At 47.7% G+C, this 19530-nt stretch overlaps 1 protein-coding gene across 1 annotated transcript in view; it reads right to left on the bottom strand.

The window, feature by feature from the left end:
* The window catches only part of tbc1d9b (TBC1 domain family member 9b), a 105383-nt gene extending 88350 nt beyond the window's left edge, over positions 1-17033 (bottom strand). The window contains exons 1-4 of the mRNA XM_073067072.1: positions 16820-17033; positions 6207-6317; positions 3636-3754; positions 2897-3125 (exon numbers count right to left, since the gene is read on the bottom strand). Of these exons, the coding sequence (XP_072923173.1) occupies positions 2897-3125; positions 3636-3754; positions 6207-6317; positions 16820-16937 (577 nt within the window). The 5' untranslated portion in view covers positions 16938-17033. The remainder of the gene's footprint in view (positions 1-2896; positions 3126-3635; positions 3755-6206; positions 6318-16819) is intronic.
* Positions 17034-19530: the final 2497 nt, after the last annotated feature.

Below are 19530 nucleotides of genomic sequence, written 5' to 3'. Positions count from 1 at the left end.
AGTGGATGTGGAGAGGATGTTTCCTATAGTGGGGGAGTCTAGGACCAGAGGGGACAGATAGAGTGGCTGTGGAGAGGATGTTTCCTATAATGGGGAGTCTAGGACCAGAGGACACAGATAGAGTGGATGTGGAGAGGATGTTTCCTATAGTGGGGGAGTCTATGACCAGAGGACACAGATGGAATGGATGTGGAGAGGATGTTTCCTATAGTGGGGGAGTCTAGGACCAGAGGACACAGATGGAATGGATGTGGAGAGGATGTTTCCTATAGTGGGGGAGTCTAGGACCAGAGGACACAGATAGAGTGGCTGTGGAGAGGATGTTTCCTATAATGGGGAGTCTAGGACCAGAGGACACAGAGTGGATTTGGAGAGGATGTTTCCTATAGTGGGGGAGTCTAGGACCAGAGGACACAGATAGAGTGGATGTGCAGAGGATGTTTCCTATAATGGGGAGTATAGGACCAGAGGGCACAGATAGAGTGGATGTGGAGAGGATGTTTCCTATAATGGGGAGTCTAGGACCAGAGGGCACAAATAGAGTGGATGTGGAGAGGATGTTTCCTATAATGGGGAGTCTAGGACCAGAGGGCACAGATAGAGTGGATATGGAGAGGATGTTTCCTATAGTGGGGGAGTCTAGGACCAGAGGGCACAGATAGAGTGGATGTGGAGAGGATGTTTCCTATAGTGGGGGAGTCTAGGATCAGAGGACACAGATAGAGTGGATGTGGAGAGGATGTTTCCTATGGTGGGGGAGTCTAGGACCAGAGGGCACAGGCTCAGAATAGAGGGAGATCACTTAGAACAGAGATGAAGAGGAATTTCTTTAGCCAGAGGGTGCTGAATCTGTGGAACTCATTGCCAGTTGGCTGTGGAGGTCAAGTCACTGGGCATATTTCAGGCAGAGCTCAACAAGTTCTTGATTATCCGGGACGTCAAAGGTTATGGGGAGAAGGCAGGAGAATGGGGTTGAGAGGGACAATAAATCAGCCATGATGCAGACTCAGTGGGCCGAATGGTGCTCCTATGTTGTATGGTCTGTGGCCCTTGAGCCTGCTGATACGTGCTTTCAGGCTTCTGCCCAAGTGGGGGGGTGGGAGGGGCAGAGAAGCAGGAATGTCTGAGGGAGGTGAGGTCTGTGATTATGCTGTTTGATTTAACGAGGTAGCGAGAAGTATAGACAAGTCCATAGAGGGATTGAAAGAGTGTGGAGGAAATTTACAAGTATGTTGGTGGTACTTGAGGACCTGAGTTATAGAAAAAGTTTGAATAGTTTAGGAGTTGATTCCCTGGAGTGTAGGATAATGAGAGCAGATTTGACAGAGGTATACAAAATTATGAGGGGCATAGATAGGATATATTCAAGCAGGCTTTTATGCCTGTGATTGGATGAGGCCAGAGGTCATGGGTTAAGGGAAAAAGGTGAAATGTTTAAGGAGAACATGTGGGGAAATTTCTTCACCCAGTGGGTGTTGGAAGTGTGGAATGAGCTGCCGGTCGAAGTGGGTTTGATTTCAACATTTAAGTTTGGATAGGTACATGGATGGGAGGGGTATGTAGGGCTATGGTCCAGGTGTGGGTTGATGGGACTAGGCAGAATAACAGGTTGGCATGGACTAGATGGGCCAAACATCCTGTTTCTGTGCTGTACCTCTCTCACATCCTTACTGGGTTGGTGTGACGGAAACAGCATATTTCACTGTATGACCTGGTGTACACACGACAAAGTTCATTTTGCCTGTACAACACAACAGCACAACAGTTCCACAGGGTCCGTCCTGGGGCCCCTGCCTTTGTAATGAGTGACTTGGATGAGGCAGTGGAAGGGCAGATGACATGAAGGTTGGTGGCGTTGTGGACAGTGTGGAGAGTTGTAGGTTACAACCACCCACTTTCAAGAACTGTTCCTCTCATGTTCTCGATATTTATTGCTTATTTATTACTTTTTCTCTTTCTTTTTGTATTTGTAGTTTGTTAGTTTTTTGCACACTGGTTGTTTGTCCGTCCTGTCGTGTGAGGTCTTTCATTGACTCTGTCGTGTTTCTTGTGTTTACTGTGAATGCCCACAGGAAAATGAACCTCAGGGTTGTTTATCACTTTGGTAATAAATTTACTTTGAACAACGAGACGTTGACCAGATGCAGAAGTGGGCGGAGAAGTGGCAGATGAAGTTCAACCAAGAAAAGTGTTAAGTGATTTACTTTGTAAGTGTAAGGTTGAATCTGAGGCAGAATACAGGGTTAATGGCAGAATTCTTAACGGCATGGTGGAAGACAAGATCTTGGGGTGCATAGATCCCTCAAATTGCCGGACAAGTTGACAGGGTGGTTAACAATCTGTATCAAGTGTTGACCTTCATTTGTCAGGGGATTGTGTTGAAGAGCAGCGAGGTAATGTTGCAGCTCTATAAAACCCTGTTTAGACCACACTGGAAATATTGTGTCCAGTTCTGGTCACCTCGTTATAGGAAGGATGTGGAAGATTTAGAGAGGGTGCAGAGGAGATTTACCAGGATGTTGCCTGGATTAGAAGCACCCCCTCTATCCCAGTAGCAGGGAGGACCAATGGAACCAGGCAGAATAGTTCAGCATTGTCTAGATGGGCCAAAGGGCCTGTTTCTGAGCCGTTGTGCTCCATGACACTATGTCCACACCAGCAACACAGAGACCAACACGGTCCCCAGAGACCAGAGTGGCTCTGGCAATGTTTGACAGGAAGTTAGGACAGTCCCCGGTGCCCAGTCACAGTCTCTGATGGTCAAATCCCCAGTGATCAGTGAGGAGCTGGTAACCTTAGGCACAAGGTTAAGACGCAGCATATTCTCATGCTTGCTTTCACCGTCCGGTTGAGCACACTACGACGCGGTGAGCCCGCCAGCAAGCTGTATTCTCACCTTCCTTCCCCAGCAGGAAAGAGTAGAAACAGAGGTGGTTCACGCTGAGGTACAGCCAGCCCTGCCAGGGGACCCTGCCCTTCCAGTAACTGCACGAGTAATAATTCACCAACTTCTCCACCTCCGGCATTCCAAAGAGCTTCTGCATTTTCAACTCCGCTTCCTTGAACTTTCCAGAATCTTCCTCCTCTTTGGCCTCCTTGTTTTTGTTTTCCTCTGCAAGGATTCCCTGGAACAGAAAATGGGCCGTGGGTATCACAGCCAGGAATATGACTGTGTGTTTAAGATGCAGGTATTTTTTAGTCAGGGCATGAAGGGATAGGGGGAGAAGGCAGGAGATTGGGGCTGAGAGGGAAATGGATCAGCCATGATGAAATAGCAGAGCAGATGATGGGCCAAATGGCCTAATTCTGCTCCTATATCTTATGGTCTAATCCACTTTATCCTAAAACACAGAGCAGAGGTAGGCCATTCAGCCCATTGAGCCTGCTCTGCCATTGCTTCAAGGCTGGTTCTGCTGTCTTTTCCCTGTACCCTTTGATGCTTTCACTACACCTCTGCTTTAAATATACCCCAATGATGTCCCTTTACCCTGAGGCTGGGCCCTCTGCTCCCAGACTCTCTCACTCACTCTGGGACTTCCAATATTCGACTGGATTCTGTATTCCACCTGCAGCAGCACAGTTCCCTGTGAGAGTCGCTACTCTAGTTCACGTCTGCTCACGGTTCTGTCACTGACCTGGACTTTGCCTTTGACGAACGTGGTCACATCCTCCTCGTTCTCGAAGATGGATAGCGTCTGCAGGAGATTGGCCTCCAGCCATTCCCAGTGCTGCGTGATCTCCTTCCTGGAGCTGCCTGCAGCGGAGAGGATTCAGATGAATTACCGGGTCAGCTCAGTGAAGCAGCGGGTGCTACTGCTGCCTCGCCAGCACAGTGTTCAATCCCACCCTCAGATGTGGCCGTCTAGAATTCCCACAGGAATCCCCATCCACATCATAAAGCTGAAGTTCCATAAGGTACAGGCCAGACCACACTTAAAATACTGTGAGAAGTTTTGGGCCCCTTTATCTCAGAAAAGATGTGGTGGCATGACGGAGGGTCCAGTGGAGGCTTGGAGGAGTGATCCCAGAAATGAAGAGGAAAAGTGTTTGACAGCCCCAGACCTGTACTTACTGGAGACTGTGCTGGAGGGGGATCTCATTGAAACCTACCAAATATTAAAAGGCTAAGATAGAGTGGACATGGAGAGGATGTTTCCTGTAGTGGGGAGTCTAAGATCAGAGGCACAGCCTCAGAATAGAGGAACGTCCATTTAGAATAGAGATGAGGAGGGATTTCTTTACCCAGAGGGTGGTGAATCTGTGGAATTCATTGCCACAGATGGCTGTGGAGACCAAGTCATTGGGTACATTTAAAGCAGAAGTTGATAGGTTCTTGATTATTCAGGGCATCACAGGTTATGGGGAGAAGGCAGGAGAATGGGGTTGAGAGGGATAATAAATCAGCCATGATGGAATGGCAGAGTAGACACGATGGGCTGAATGGCCTCATTCTGCTCCTATGTCTTGGATGTGGAGATGACACTATAAGACACAGGAGCAGAATTAGGCCATTCAGCCCATCGAGTCTGCTCTACCATTCCATCATAACTGATCCTGGATCACACTCAATCGCATACACTTGCCTTACTGAGTGATCAGGAAATGATCAACTTCTGCCTTAAATACACCCACACACTTGACCTCAACCGCAGTCAGTGGCAGAGCATTCCAGAGATTCCCACTGTCTGGTGAAGAACGTTCCTCCCTACCTCTGTTCTAAAAGGTTGCCGCTCAATGTTGAGGCTGTGCCCTCTAGTTCTGAATACCCCCACCAGAGGGAACATCCTCTCCACATCCACCCATCTTCTGGGAGAACTCAGTGGGTCAAACTGGGGAGGTGATAGGCAAGTGAGGTAAAGAGGTAAGAGGAGAGGGTGGGGAATAGAAGGAGGGGGGATATAAAATTGCTGGAAGTTGGAGAAATCCATGTTAATTGACACTCCCACAGAAGCTGCTCCATCCACTGATCAGGTAGTAGATCCAGGATCCGGATTATTGCAGCATCTCTGATCTCCTGTGGCTCCATGTCCTCAGCCTCCACTGCCAGTTTATAATAGACAACAGTGGATAAGCTGTCTCTGGAGATAGAGACAGTGAGATCAAGAAAGTGTTGGAAATGAATTCATTACTGTAGGTGTTGGAAATGGACCAGGTGAATTTGAGGAGAGGGTGGGAGTTGGAGGCAGAGTGGGTGAAGTCGACGAGTTCAGCATGGGTGCAGGAAGGAACACCAATGTAGCCATCAGTGTAGCGAAGGAAAAGTGCGGGACGGTCATCAGTGTAGACTTGGTTCCACGTAGTCGGCAAAACGGCAGGCATAGCTGGGACCCACGCAAGTGCCCATGGCTACACCTTTTGTTTGAAGGTAGTGGGAGGACCCAAAGGAGTGATTTTTTTTAGAGCTCACTTAGATTGATTATTTAGTGTGAGGACAAGTTGAAGGAGAGTGGTGGTAGAAGGAACAGGTAGTGTCTAGTGTCCACAAAGAAACAGAACTTTGAGGCCTTCCTGGTGGGCAATGGAGGTGTTCAGGGACTGGACATCCATAGTAAAAATAAGGTGATGGGGTCTAGCGAACTTGAAATCATTGAAAAGATCAAGAGCGTGTGAAGTGTTGTGGATGAAGGTCGGAAGGGACTGAACCGGGGGGATAAAACTCCGTTGAGGTATGCAGATATGAATTCAGTGAGGCAGGAACATTGGGTCTACCTGGATAAGCGGCAGGAAGTAGAAACAGGAGGTGCGGGGTGTGGGAACTATGAGGTTGGTGGCAGTGGATGGGAGATCCCCAGTCAATAAGGTTGGTGATGGTGTGGGAGAGAATGGCCTGGTGCTCCTTAGTGGAGTCCTGTTCGAGGGGTAAGTAAGAGGAGCTGTCTGAGAGCTGGCACTGGGCCTCAGCAAGGTACAGGTCAGACTACTACACCTCCCTTATCTGCGGGTTAGAACGCTAGTAAGTTGTGGGTATGTTATGTTGGTTTCAGAAATATGGTAACACTGGTGGGCTGTCGTCAGCACGTGCTCGGACTGTGTTGGTCATGAACACAAATGACATATTTCTCTGTACGTTTCAATGTACACGTGACAGATAAAGCTAAACACAATCCAAAGCTTACTTCCCAGATAATGTGCATCTCCATGGTTACAGAACCTTTCTTTGCTTTCGTTCAGACCCTGGGGAGAGATGTGTTTCACTCTGTACCTACCACACGCTATGTTCCAGTACACCTGGGACTCCTGGGTCTGATGCAGGATCCGATACGGAGCAACGCGCGCACTCGAGTCCAACACCACATCCAGCGTCCCCACCAGAAGCCCTGTCGGAAAAAATGAACATGATCAGTGACCTGCGAAGATACAGATCAGCTTTTTTTTGTCATGTGTACATTGAAATATACAGTAAAAGGCATCAATGACAACATGGCCCGAGGATGTGCTGCTGGGGGCAGTCTGTAAGTGTCACCACACTTCCAGTACCAACAAAGCATGCTCACAACTCACTAACCCTGACCCGTACGTCTTTGGACTGTGGGAGGAAAGCAGAGCCCACGGGGAACAGACAACTTCCTTAGGGACAGCAGTGGGAATGGAACCCCGATCGCTGGCACAGTAAAGCCCACGGGGAACAGACAACTTCCTTAGGGACAGCAGTGGGAATGGAACCCCGATCGCTGGCACAGTAAAGCCCACGGGGAACAGACAACCTCCTTAGGGACAGCAGTGGGAATGGAACCCCGATCGCTGGCACAGTAAAGCCCACGGGGAACAGGCAACTTCCTTAGGGACAGCAGTGAGAATGGAACCCCGATCGCTGGCACAGTAAAGCCCACGGGGAACAGACAACTTCCTTAGGGACAGCAGTGGGAATGGAACCCCGATCGCTGGCACAGTAAAGCCCACGGGGAACAGACAACTTCCTTAGGGACAGCAGTGGGAATGGAACCCCGATCGCTGGCACAGTAAAACATTGCACTAATCACTACACTACCATTTTGACCCGACAACTGACAGAGTGCAGGTGGCTTATTACTGTCACATGTACTGAGAAACAGTGAAAATCTTGTCTTGCACGCTGTTCGTACAGATTGGATCATTACACCGTGCATTGAGGTAGAACAATAACAGAATGCAGAATAAAGTGTCACAGTTACAGAGAAAGTACAGTGCAGGCAGACAATAAGGTGCATCAAACAATCCTCATACGTTAACCCTTTCATTCCTACAATAATTCTCGTGAACCTCCTCTGCACCCTATCCAATGCCAGCTCATCTTTACTTGGATAAGGGGCCCAAAGCAGCGCAGACACTCAGTGTCTTACAAAGCCTCACCAATACATCCTTGTTCTTGTACTCCAGACCCCTCGAAACGAAAGCTAACATTGCATTTGCCTTCCTTACTGCCAACTCAACCTGCAAGTTAACTCTTTAGCTCCTCAGTTACACCAGTCTGTGGGAGCTTACTGTGCAGAGATGCGTCAGCCATGTTCCCTACGATTTCCACACCTCATAAATCATCGGCTGTGTTGTGCACAGCTGCTCAGCAGTCACAGACTGTGTGGTCAAATTCAGTCTCCTTTCTTGAGTCAGCAATCTTCAGCATAGCCACACTAACGACTGGTAGGTCTCATTTCTCGTCGAGTCCATTTCCTTCCATGAGTTAACATCCCAACTGTCAGCACAGACACGCTAATGGACTGCCAGGTCTTGTGACTGTTTCCACAGCAATACTGCAGAAGGAACCCATTGTAGGGCGGACTGCCACACGGGCAGCTTTCCTCATCGCCTGGCTCCGTGAAGGATGGCGATTCAGTTCAACAGAAACTCCTTCCCATCTCCAAGTAACAAAGATACTGATACTGGAAGAGACCAGCCTAGGGAACATGATTAGGAGAGTCTTGCTAGAGAGCCCTGACATCATGAAAGGTGTTGGGAAGATCTTTGGATTCTGGCTGGGTCCTGAAATCGGCCCATTAACATCAGTCATCAATAAATCTATTCAGGAACCCGAGACCAAAAGGCACAGCCTCAGAATAGAGGGACGTCCATTTAGAACAGAGATAAGCAAGGAATTTCTTTAGCCAGAGGGTGGTGAATCTGTGGAATTCACTGCCACAGACGGCTGTGGAACTCACTGGATATAGTTAAAGCAGAGTTTGATAGGTTCTTGATTAGTCAGGGTGTCAAAGGTTACAGGGAGAAGGCAGGAGAATGGGGTTAAGCAGGTTAAAGGGTCAGCACAACGTTATATTCCGCACTGCAGATGTGTTCTATACAGGGAAAGTAGATCAGCCATGATCAAATGGGGCTGAATGGACTTGCTCTGCTCCTACGTCTTGTGGTCAGCGGGGTGGATAGGGAAGCAGAGCCAAGATAAATTCCAAATCGAAAGAAAGCCCCACCGACACTAGAAAGCTGAAATCAAAACCAGTAATTGTTGGAAGCATTCGACAGGTCAGGCAGCATCTGAAAGAAAAAACAAGCAGCTCTTCTCAACAGAGCTGAGAAACGATTCCACTCTCCACAGTGGCCGCCTGCCCTGCTGAGCAAACCTGACATTTCTTGAGCAACACACACAAACTCCACAGTAGTTTGCAGATCAGGGTTAGCGACATCGGTTAAATCCCAATATCCCCTGTAAGGAGGTTGCACGTTCTCCCATAAACACTCGGCTTTCTGCTGGGGCTCCGTTTTCCAAAAAAGTACCAGGTAGGGCAATTGGTCATTGTAAACTGACCCATGATGAGGTTAGGGTCAAAGTGGGGGTTGTCAGGGGTTGCTCGGAGGCCCAGTTCGAAGGCCAGGAAGAGCCTGCTCCACACTGGGCACATTCACTAAATTAAACATTCTAAATGCTGGAGGACTCAGCAGGTCAGGCAGCATCTACAGACGGGAACGAACAGTTGACGTTTCATCAGGACTCAAAATGGGGCAGAAGCAGGATATGAAAATGGGGGAGGGGAAGGATGACCAACCAGTAACTGATAGGTGAGACCAGGTGAGGGGGAAGGTGGGTGGGAGGTGGAGAGGGATGAAGTGAGACACTGGGAGGTGATAGGTGAGACCAGGTGAGGGGGAAGGTGGGTGGGGAGGGGAATGAAGTGAGACACTGGGAGGTGATAGGTGAGACCAGGTGAGGGGGAAGGTGGGTGGGGAGGGGGATGAAGTGAGACACTGGGAGGTGATAGGTGAGACCAGGTGAGAGGGAAGGTGGGTGGGGGTGAGGGGGGATGAAGTGAGACACTGGGAGGTGATAGGTGAGACCAGGTGAGGGGGAAGGTGGGTGTGTGGGGAGGGGATGAAGTGAGACACTGGGAGGTGATAGGTGAGACCAGGTGAGGGGGAAGGTGGGTGAGTGGGGGAAGGTGATGAAGTGAGACACTGGGAGGTGATAGGTGAGACCAGGTGAGGGGGAAGGTGGGTGTGTGGGGAGGGGATGAAGTGAGACACTGGGAAGTGATAGGTGAGACCAGTTGAGGGGGACGGTGGGTGATGAAGTGAGACACTGGGAGGTGACAGGTGAGACCAGGTAAAGGGGAGGGTGGGTGATGAAGTGAGACACTGGGAGGTGACAGGTGAGGGGGAAGGTGGGTGGGTGGGGGAGGAGGATGAAGTGAGACACTGGGAGGTGATAGGTGAGACCAGGTGAGAGGGAAGGTGGGTGGGTGGGGGAGAGGGTGGATGAAGTGAGACACTGAGAGGTGATAGGTGCGACCAGGTGAGGGGGAGGAGGAGGAGGAGGAGGAACTTGAGGAGGTTCAATGGGAGGAATGTGGACAGTGTAAGGGGAAGAGGTGATAAGTCAGAGTTGTACAGGAGGAAAACAAGCCCATCAGCCCGAGTCCACACATCATGAATCTTCGCATTTATACTGAACTCATTATATTCTCCTCACATTCCCCTTACCTGCCCTTATATCTGACCCTTCACCCTCTGTGAGGAAGAATTCACCCAAACAACCCGAATGTCATTGAGATGTAGGACAGAACTGGAGCACCCAGAGGAAGAAAAAGTTCCTGATTATTCAGAGTGCCAAGGGTTACAGGGAAAAGGCAGGGGAATGGGATAATAAATCAGCCATGATGGAATGGTGCAGCAGACTCAGTGAGCCAATGTCCAATGGTTATGGTCTGACCCACGTGATCACATGCAAACTGCACACCGACAACACTGGAGCTCAGTTTCGAACCCAGGTCTCCAGTGCAGGAAGGCAGCAGCTCTCCCCACCGTGCTACTGTGGCTCTGCCTTCTGATTGGCCCCAGTTATGTCTCCCAAACAGATCAGGCTGGTGGAGGCAGACAATCCCACTTGCATCAGGCTGAGAGTTCCACAGACACACCACTCCAACTCGGACTCTTGCCTCCACTGTAACTGTTTCCGGAGAAACTGGACACCAGCATTTATCGCCCATCCCTAATTGCCCCTAGAGAAGGTACAGAGGGAGAGTCACCCTTCTTCTTTGACAACATGCTACATGTGAGGCTGCTTAACAAGCCCATGGTATTACAGGAAAGATTCTAGCATGGATAAAGCAGTGGCTGATTGGCAGGAGGCAAGGAGCGGGAATAAAGGGAACTTTTTCTGACAGGCTGCGGTTACTATGGTGTTCCACAGGGGTCAATGTTGGGACCAAATCTTTTTACATGTTAATAATTTGGATGATGGAATTGATGGCTTTGTTGCAAAGTTTGCAGCTGATATGAAGATAGGTGGAGGGGCAGGTAGTGTTGAAGAAGTAGAGAGGCTACACAAAGACAGACAGATTAGGAGAATGGGAAAGAAATAGATGGAATACAGTGTTGGGAAGTGTACGGTTATGCACTTTAGCAGAAGAAATGAAAGGACTATTTTCTAAATGGAGAGAAAATACAAAACTCTGAGTTGCACAAGAACTTGGGAGTCCTTGGCAGGATCCTAAAGGTTAATTTGCAGGTTGAGGCTGTGATGAGGAAGGCAAATGCAATGTTAGCATTCATTTCAAGGGGTCTAGAATATAAAAGCAAGGATATAATGTTGAGACTTTATAAAGCACTGGTGAACAGTTTTGGGACGCTTATCTTTGAAACTAGAGAGGATTCAAAGGAGATTCATGAAAATTATTCCAGGAATGAATGGCTTGTCATACAAAGAGCGTTTTAAAGCTCTGGGCCTGTACTCACAAGAATTCAGAAGAATGAGGTGAAATCTCATTTTACACCTATTGAACGGTGAAAGGCCTTGATAGAGTGGATGTGGAGAGGATGTTTCCTATGGTAAGAGAGTCTAAAACCAGAGGACACAGCCTCAGAATAGAGTGGTGTCCTTTTAGAGCGGAGATGAAGAATTTCTTTAGCCAGAGAGTGCTGAATCTGTGAAATTCTTTGCTACAGGCAACTGTGGAGGCCAAGTCTTTCTGTATGTTTAAGGCAGAGCTTGATAAGATTCTTGATTGATCGGGGCATGAAGGGATATGGGGAGGAGGCAGGAGATTGGGACTGAGAGGAAACACTGAGGGACCATGATAAAATAGTGGAGTAGACTCAAAGGGCCAAATGGCCTAATTCTGTTTGTATATCTCATCCATCTTCTTAAACCCCTACCCACTAGTGGAAAGGAGTCTCTTTATCCAGAGGGTGGTGAATCTGTGGAAGCCAAGTCATTGGGTATATTTAAAGTTCTTGATTAGTCAGGGTGTCAAATGTTACAGGGAGAAGGCAGGGGAATGGGGTTGAGAGGAACAAAAACTACAGCCATGATGAAATAGCAGAGCAGACTTGATGGGCTGAATGGTCTAATTCTGCTCCTATGTCTTATGGATTTAGATTGAGGGTCAGAGATAGTTTCCAAGCCAGGATAGTGCACAACTCGGAGGGGAATCTGCAAGTGACGGTGCTGCCTTCAGTCATCTGACAGAACAGGACAGTACGCAACTTGCCCAGGGATTTACCACGCAGGGGCAAAAACCATTAGGCCAACTTAAATAAAAATTCTCCACTCAGAGAAACTTCCTTCAGATGCTGCCTGGATTAAAGGACAAGAGGATGGACAAACTTGGGTTGTTTTCTCCAGAGCAGTGGAGGCTGAGGGGAGATCTGATAGAGGTTTATAGATGGAGTAGAAAGACCAGGGGAAGAAATGTCCAATAGCAGAGGGCGTGCATTTCTGGTGAGAGGGGGCAATTTCAACTGGGAATGTGAAGGGCAAGATTTTTTACAGTGGTGGGTGCCTGGAATGGGCTGCTAGGGGTGGTGATAAAGGCTGATATATTAGGGATTTCTAAAATATGTTTAGATAGGCAGATGGATGTGAGAAAATGGAAGGGTTTGGACATTTTGCAGGCAGAAGGGATTAAGTCAGATGGCTGTCTGAATACTAATTTAATTGGCTTGGAACAACACTGTGGGCTGAAGCGTCTGTTCCTGTGTTGTACTGTTCGATGTTCTATTTCTGATGTAAACTGTCAGCATTGTCAACTGTTTTTAAACATACATGTTACCAAACATTGTTCTGAAAATGTCCATCACTTACACCCCTCCACTGATTGTGAAAATGTCCATCGTTCACACCCCTCCACAGTCGATTGTGAAAATGTCTATCGCTCACACCCCTCCACAGTCGATTGTGAAAATGTCTATCGCTTACACCCCTCCACAGTCGATTGTGAAAATGTCTATCGCTTACACCCCTCCACAGTCGATTGTGAAAATGTCTATCGCTCACACCCCTCCACAGTCGATTGTGAAAATGTCTATCGCTCACACCCCTCCACTGATTGTGAAAATGTCCATCGCTCACACCCCTCCAGTCAACGATTGTGAAAATGTCCATCGCTCACACCCCTCCACTATCAACGATTGTGAAAATGACCATCACTCACACCCCTCCACTGTCAATGATTGTGAAAATGACCATCACTCACACCCGTCCACTATCAACGATTGTGAAAATATCCATCGCTCACACCCGTCCACTATCAACGACTGTGAAAATGTCCATCGCTCACACCCGTCCACTATCAACGATTGTGAAAATGTCCATCGCTCACACCCCTCCACTGTCAACGACTGTGAAAATGTCCATTGCTAACACCCCTCCACTGTCAACGATTGTGAAAATGACCATCACTTACACCCCTCCACTGTCAACGATAGTGAAAATGTCCATCGCTCACACCCCTCCACTGACGATTGTGAAAATGTCCATCGCTCACACCCCTCCACTGTCAACAATAGTGAAAATGTTCATCGCTCACACCCCTCCACTGACGATTGTGAAAATGTCCATCGCTCACACCCCTCCACAGTCAACGATAGTGAAAATGTCCATCGCTCACACCCCTCCACTGACGATTGTGAAAATGTCCATCGCTCACACCCCTCCACTGTCAACAATAGTGAAAATGTTCATCGCTCACACCCCTCCACTGACGATTGTGAAAATGTCCATCGCTCACACCCCTCCACTGTCAACAATAGTGAAAATGTCCATCACTTACACCCCTCCACTGACGATTGTGAAAATGTCCATCGTTCACACCCCTCCACTGTCAAGGGCCTCAGAAGCACCTCTCTGGAGTTGTTGCACTTTAATTCTGGTTATAAATTCCTGCTATCATTCTGGCTCAATACAGTGTTTGTATTGAATTGAGCTGTACAGTTGGCTGGCAGTTTTTCACTGGGTTACCCTGTGTCTCCTACGAACATTGGAAACTTTTCTTGTGCAAAATTACGGAAATAAGTCTCATCCCCTGGACCTTGCCTACATTTCTCGCTACCTTGGAGAAGCAGACAACAGCTCCCTCATCTTGACATGTACTACCGAACTCACAGACAGCCTCTACCCCACTGTTATCAGACCCCTAGAACGACAAGATGGACTAACTACCTCTCAATCTACCTCATTATGACCTTGCACCTTATTGTCTGCCTGCACTGCACTTTCACTGTAACTGTGACACTTTATTCTGCATTCTGTTATTGTTTTCCCTTGTTCTACCTCAATGCATGGTGTAATGATCTGATCTGTAGGAACTGTGTGCAAGACAAACTTTTCACTGTACTCAGTACTGTCAATAGAAAAACAATTCCAATTCCCTCCATGAGAGAGCTCTGCTCCTTCAGCGGACATGACACACAGACATGCTCCCACACAAACTGAGACAGTCACACGCACCCTCACATGTTCAACTCCATTTTGCCGTGGAAAGCATCGAGGAAGATTGAGACAATTGCAGAGGGTGAGCAGGAGTTTCAGTGCCGACTACTTTCCTCTGATTGCTGCTAGAGAAGGATCCTGTGAATGGCCTTTCGCTGTGTGGCTTGCTATGGTAGGCAGATACAGTGCCTATATAAAGTACTCATCCCAACATGGAAATTTTCATGTTTCATTGTTTTAAAACATCAAATTACAGTAGGCCGTGTTTTTTGACACTGATCAACAGAGAAAGATTATTTCATGTCAAAGTGAAAACAGATCTCTACAAAGTGATCTAAATTAATTAAAAATATAAAACACAAAATAATTGATTGCATATTCACCTTCTTTAATGTGACACACCAAATCATCACGGATGCAGCCAATTGGTTTTAGAATTTACATAATTATTTAAATGGAGATCACCATGTGCAGTCTAGGTGTTTCAACTGATTGTAGTAAAAACACTCCTGTATCTGGAAAGTCCAACTGCTGGTGAGTCAGTATCCTGGCAAAAACTACACCATGAAGACAAAAGAACACTCCAAGCAACTCCATGAAAAGGTTACAAGAACATTTCCAAGTCACTGAATATCCCTTGTAGTAGTTAATTCAATTATCAAGAAATGGAAAGAATATAGCACAGCTGTAAATCTGCCATCCTCAAATACTGAGTGACCGTGCAAGAAGGGGACTAGTGAGGGAGGCCACCAAGAGACCTGTGACAACTCTGGAGGAGTTTCCAGCTTCAGTGGCTGAGATGGGAGAGACTGCACATACAACAACTGTTACCCAGGTGCTTCACCAGTCGCAGCTTTATGGGAGAGTGGCAAAGAGAAAGCCACTGTTGGAAAAAACTCTCAGACTCTTGGCTGGAATTTGCCAGAAGGCAAGTGGGAGACTCTGAAGTCAGCTGGAAAAAGGTTCCACGGCCTGATGAAACCAAAATTGAGCTTCTTGGCCATCAGACTAAACCTATGTTTGGTGTAAGCCAAGCACCACACAACATCAAAAACACACCATCCCGACCGTGAAGCATGGTGTGGAGATGCTTCACTGCAGCATGCCCTAGAAGGCTTGAGAAGGCAGAGGATAAAATGAATGCAGCAAAATACGGGGAAATTCTGAAGGAAAACCTAATGCAGTCTGCAACAGAACTGCAACTTGGGTGATTTTTTCCCCCCCACAAGGCAATGAAGCTGAAGCTGCACAGGAATGGCTTAAAAACAACAAAGTTAATGTCCTGTCGTGGCCAAGTCAGAGTCCAGACCTCAATCCAATTTAGAATTTGTGTTGTGGCTGGACTTGAAAAGGGCTGTTCACTCACGATCCCCATGCAATCTGACAGAGCTTGAGCAGTTTTGTAAAGAATGGGGAAAAATTGCAGAGTCCAGATGTGCAAAGCTGATAGAGACCTATCCACACAGACTCAAGGCTGTAATTGCTGCCAAAGGTGCATCTACTAAATACTGACTTGAAGGGGGTGAGTAATTATGCAATCAATTATTGTTTAATAATCAATTAATTTCAATCACTTTGTAGAGATCGGTTTTCACTTTGACACGAAAAAGTATTTTTCTGTTCATCAGTATAAAAAAAGCCAAATTAAATCCAGTGTGATTCAATGTTGTAAAACATATAAACTTTCAAAAGGGCTGAAAACTTTATTTACAGGCACTGTAGGCCTCTCTGCCTCATGTGGTAACCCTCTCTTTTGATGAATGTCAGTGATATCATAGAATGGTGTGATGGTTCTGGTTTACAGATTAGACTATGGACCATAGGCTTTTTCACACATTTTTATATTGTGTTTATTGTCAATAGCTCATTCCTTTTCCATTTTGTTGTGCAACGGGAGGGTGTTCAGTTGTGTTAGGTTTTTTGTGCAGGGGAGCGGTTGGACTGTATTTTGGGGTCAATGTTCCTTTGTGGGGGGAAGAGACGGAGTTTTGGGAGCATTGATGATTGGGATGTCATTTTTTTTCTTGTGCAGTGGGTTTGATGTTTATCTATGAATTTTCCTTTGATACGTGGCTATCCGGAGAAGACAAATTTCAGGGTTGTACATGGATACATGTTTTGATAATAAATGAACCTTTGAACACTGCCACATTGACACCCGCTCTCTCACACCCACGTTGCCACACACTGACACATAATGACGCAGACACATACAAAGCTTTTAAATTGATAATGAACAGGGTGCTGAATGCAGATCGATATGAAAACATGGACAAACCGTCCAATACCAGGACAAGTGCAAGAACAGGCAAAAACTGCCAATGCGGAGACCGGGAGCAACTCGTGGACTCTCGGAAAGTCAGAAAACATCCCAACACCTTTACTGATGGGAAAGAACATTAAAGCCTGCAGACAATGGTTAAATTAATTAGTTAGCAATTAACCTGCAAAAGAGTCATATGCAGAGGACAGCAGAATTTGCAATGACTCCGCAATTCCGTGCAAAAACACCCGAAGACGCGAAAACACTAGGACGAAATGTTTTCCGAGGAAAACGTATCAAAACTGAATGTGGGTCCCGCCCCACGCACAAAGCCATTCGCCAGCTGTGGCGATCCTTGAAAGGGGATTGGCGAGCCGCGGCTGTCAATCAGGCGCGACGCGAAACCTCGGGATGCAGTTGCTCACCGGCGAGTCCGCCGCCGCGGCCGTGGCCCTTCCGCCGCTGCAGGACGAAGAACGGGTTGGCCCGCTCGGTCACCCACAGCGCGTTCGCCAGCAGCACCTCCTCGGGGCTCAGCCACATCCTGCCGGGGAGCCGGGAGCCGGGAGCCGGGCGAGACGAGGGCGGCAGGGCGGGACGGCAGCTCGGCGCCTGACTGCTCGCTCCCCGGGCCGCCCGCAGTCTGCGGGGCGGAGACAGTGCGCTGCGCATGTCCGGGAGTGGACGGAGGGCGAGTGACGTCGGGGAGGGGGCAAGGGAGGAAAGGGGGTTGTAGTTGGTTTGTGACTTGGAAGCTGCTCATACAGATCAAATCGTTACACAGCGCATTCACGGTTGTTTAGTATAATTTCTAAGTACGGATATATCACCATTTATAACGGACATTCAATTTCTTGGGGGCATTGATAGTAAATAGAAGGAAAAATAATAAAATCAATGGAAAACCAATGTGCAAAAGGCAAACTCTGCAAATTCAAAAAAGAACAATAAATAAATAAGCAATATATAAAGAATGTGAGATGAAGAGTCATTGATAGTGAGTGCACAGGTTGTGGGAACAGTTCAGTGATGGGCGAGTGGGTTATTCCCTCTGGTTCAGGAGCCTGATGGTTGAGGGGTAATAACTGTTCGCAAACCTGGTGGTGAAAGTCCTGAGGCTCCTGAATCTTCTCCCTGATGGCAGCAGTGAGAAGAGAGCATGGCCTGGGTGGTGGGGTTCCTTATGAACTCTTGGTGCACAAATATATCAGTGCTGTCCCAATTCAGCTCACCAGACCTGGAATATGTGGCAGTGAAGTGCCTTCCATTTTACTTACCACGGGAGTTCTCCGGGGTCATTCTGGTAGTGGTGTACATTCCACAGGCCAATGTCAATCAGGCTTTAGATTATCTGAGCAATGGGATCAACACGCACAAAACAGCGCACCCTAATGCCTTCACCATCGTTTTGGGGATTTTAACCAGGCCAGTCTGTAAACAATCACGAAGCAACTACCATCACTGGCAATACCAGAGGAAACAACACACTGGACCATTGTTACACCACCATCAAGAATGCCTACCGTGCTATTCCACACCCTCACTTCGGGAAGTCTGATCACCTGGCTGTACTTATACTCCCTGAGTATAGGCAGAGACTGAAGACTGCAGCACCAGCAGTGAGGACCAAGAAGGTATGGACAAGGGAAGCACAGGAGCACCTACAGCATTGCTCTGAATCGGTGGACTGGATTGTATTCAGGGATTCATCTTCGAACCTGGATGAGTATGCTGCAGTTGTTACCGACTTCATTAAAACCTGTGTGGATGAGTGTGTGTCCACAAAGACTTACTGTACATTCCCAAACCAAAAGCCATGGATGAACCAGGAGGTACGTCGTCTGCTGAAGGCTAGATCTGTGGCTTTCAAATCTGGCTACCAGACCTGTACCAGAGAACCAGGTATGATTTGCAGAGGGCTATTTCGAGGGTGAAGAGACAATTTCAAATGAGGTTGGAGGCAACATTGGATGTACCACAACTCTGGCAGTGTCTGCAAGACATTACTTCCTATGAAGCGAAACCCAATAGCATGAATGACAGCGATGCTTCACTACCAGATTAGCTCAACGCCTTCTATGCACACTTTGAAAGGGAGAACACAACTACAGCTGTGAAGATCCCTGCTGCACCTGATGACCCTGTGATCTCTGTCTCAGAGGCCGATATTAGGCTGTCTTTAAAGAGAGTGAAGGCAGAAGGTCCCGATGGAGTATCTGGTAAGGCTCTGAAAACCTGTGCCAACCAACTAGCAGGAGTATTCAAGGACATTTTCAACCTCTCACTGCTATGGGCAGAAGTTCCCACTTGCTTCAAAAAGGCAACAGTCATACCAGTGCCTAAGAAGAATAATGTGGGCTGCCTTAATGACGATCGCCCGGTAGCACTCACATCGACAGTGATGAAATGCTTTGAGAGGTTGGTCATGACTAGACTGAACTCCTGCCTCAGCAAGGACCTGGACCCATTGCAAGTTGCCTATCGCCACAATAGGTCAATGGTGGATGCAATCTCAATGGGTCTCCACACGGCTTTAGACCACCTGGACAGCACAAACACCTACGTCAGGATGCTGTTCATCAACTATAGCTCAACATTTAATACCATCATTCCCACAATCCCGATTGAGAAGTTGCAGAAGCTGGGCCTCTGTACCTCCCTCTGCAATTGGATCCTCGACCTCCTAACCGGAAGACCACAATCTGTGTGGATTGGTGATAACAATTCCTCCTTGCTGGCGATCAACACTGGTGCACCTCAGGGGTGTGTGCTTAGCCCACTGCTCTAGTCTCTGTATACCCATGTGTGGCTGGGCATAGTTCAAATATTGTGTGGCCTCCACTGGTCGTGGTCGACCACGGGTACTGCACCCCTGGTAGTCACTGGGGAGAGGCCTCTCCAGGGCACAAGCCAGGGCAGAGTTGATATGGAGATCCATCTGTTGCCCATGCAGTGGGACGCTGTTATGAGTGATGAACAGACCTGATGGACAATGGGGTACAGAGTTAACCATTCCCCCCCTGAGAAACACAAACTATTACTGTTGTTATGTTGACCATGAGAAAGAGACGAAAACCAGGCAAGAACATCTGCAACAGATAAGAGAGAGGGAAATTGCTGATTAACCGTATTGTGA

The sequence above is a fragment of the Hemitrygon akajei genome, chromosome 15 (assembly GCF_048418815.1).
Source record: "Hemitrygon akajei chromosome 15, sHemAka1.3, whole genome shotgun sequence".
Lineage (NCBI taxonomy): Eukaryota > Metazoa > Chordata > Chondrichthyes > Myliobatiformes > Dasyatidae > Hemitrygon > Hemitrygon akajei.
The sequence above is the reverse complement of the archived record's forward strand: the minus strand, read 5'-3'. Positions and strand labels throughout refer to the sequence as shown.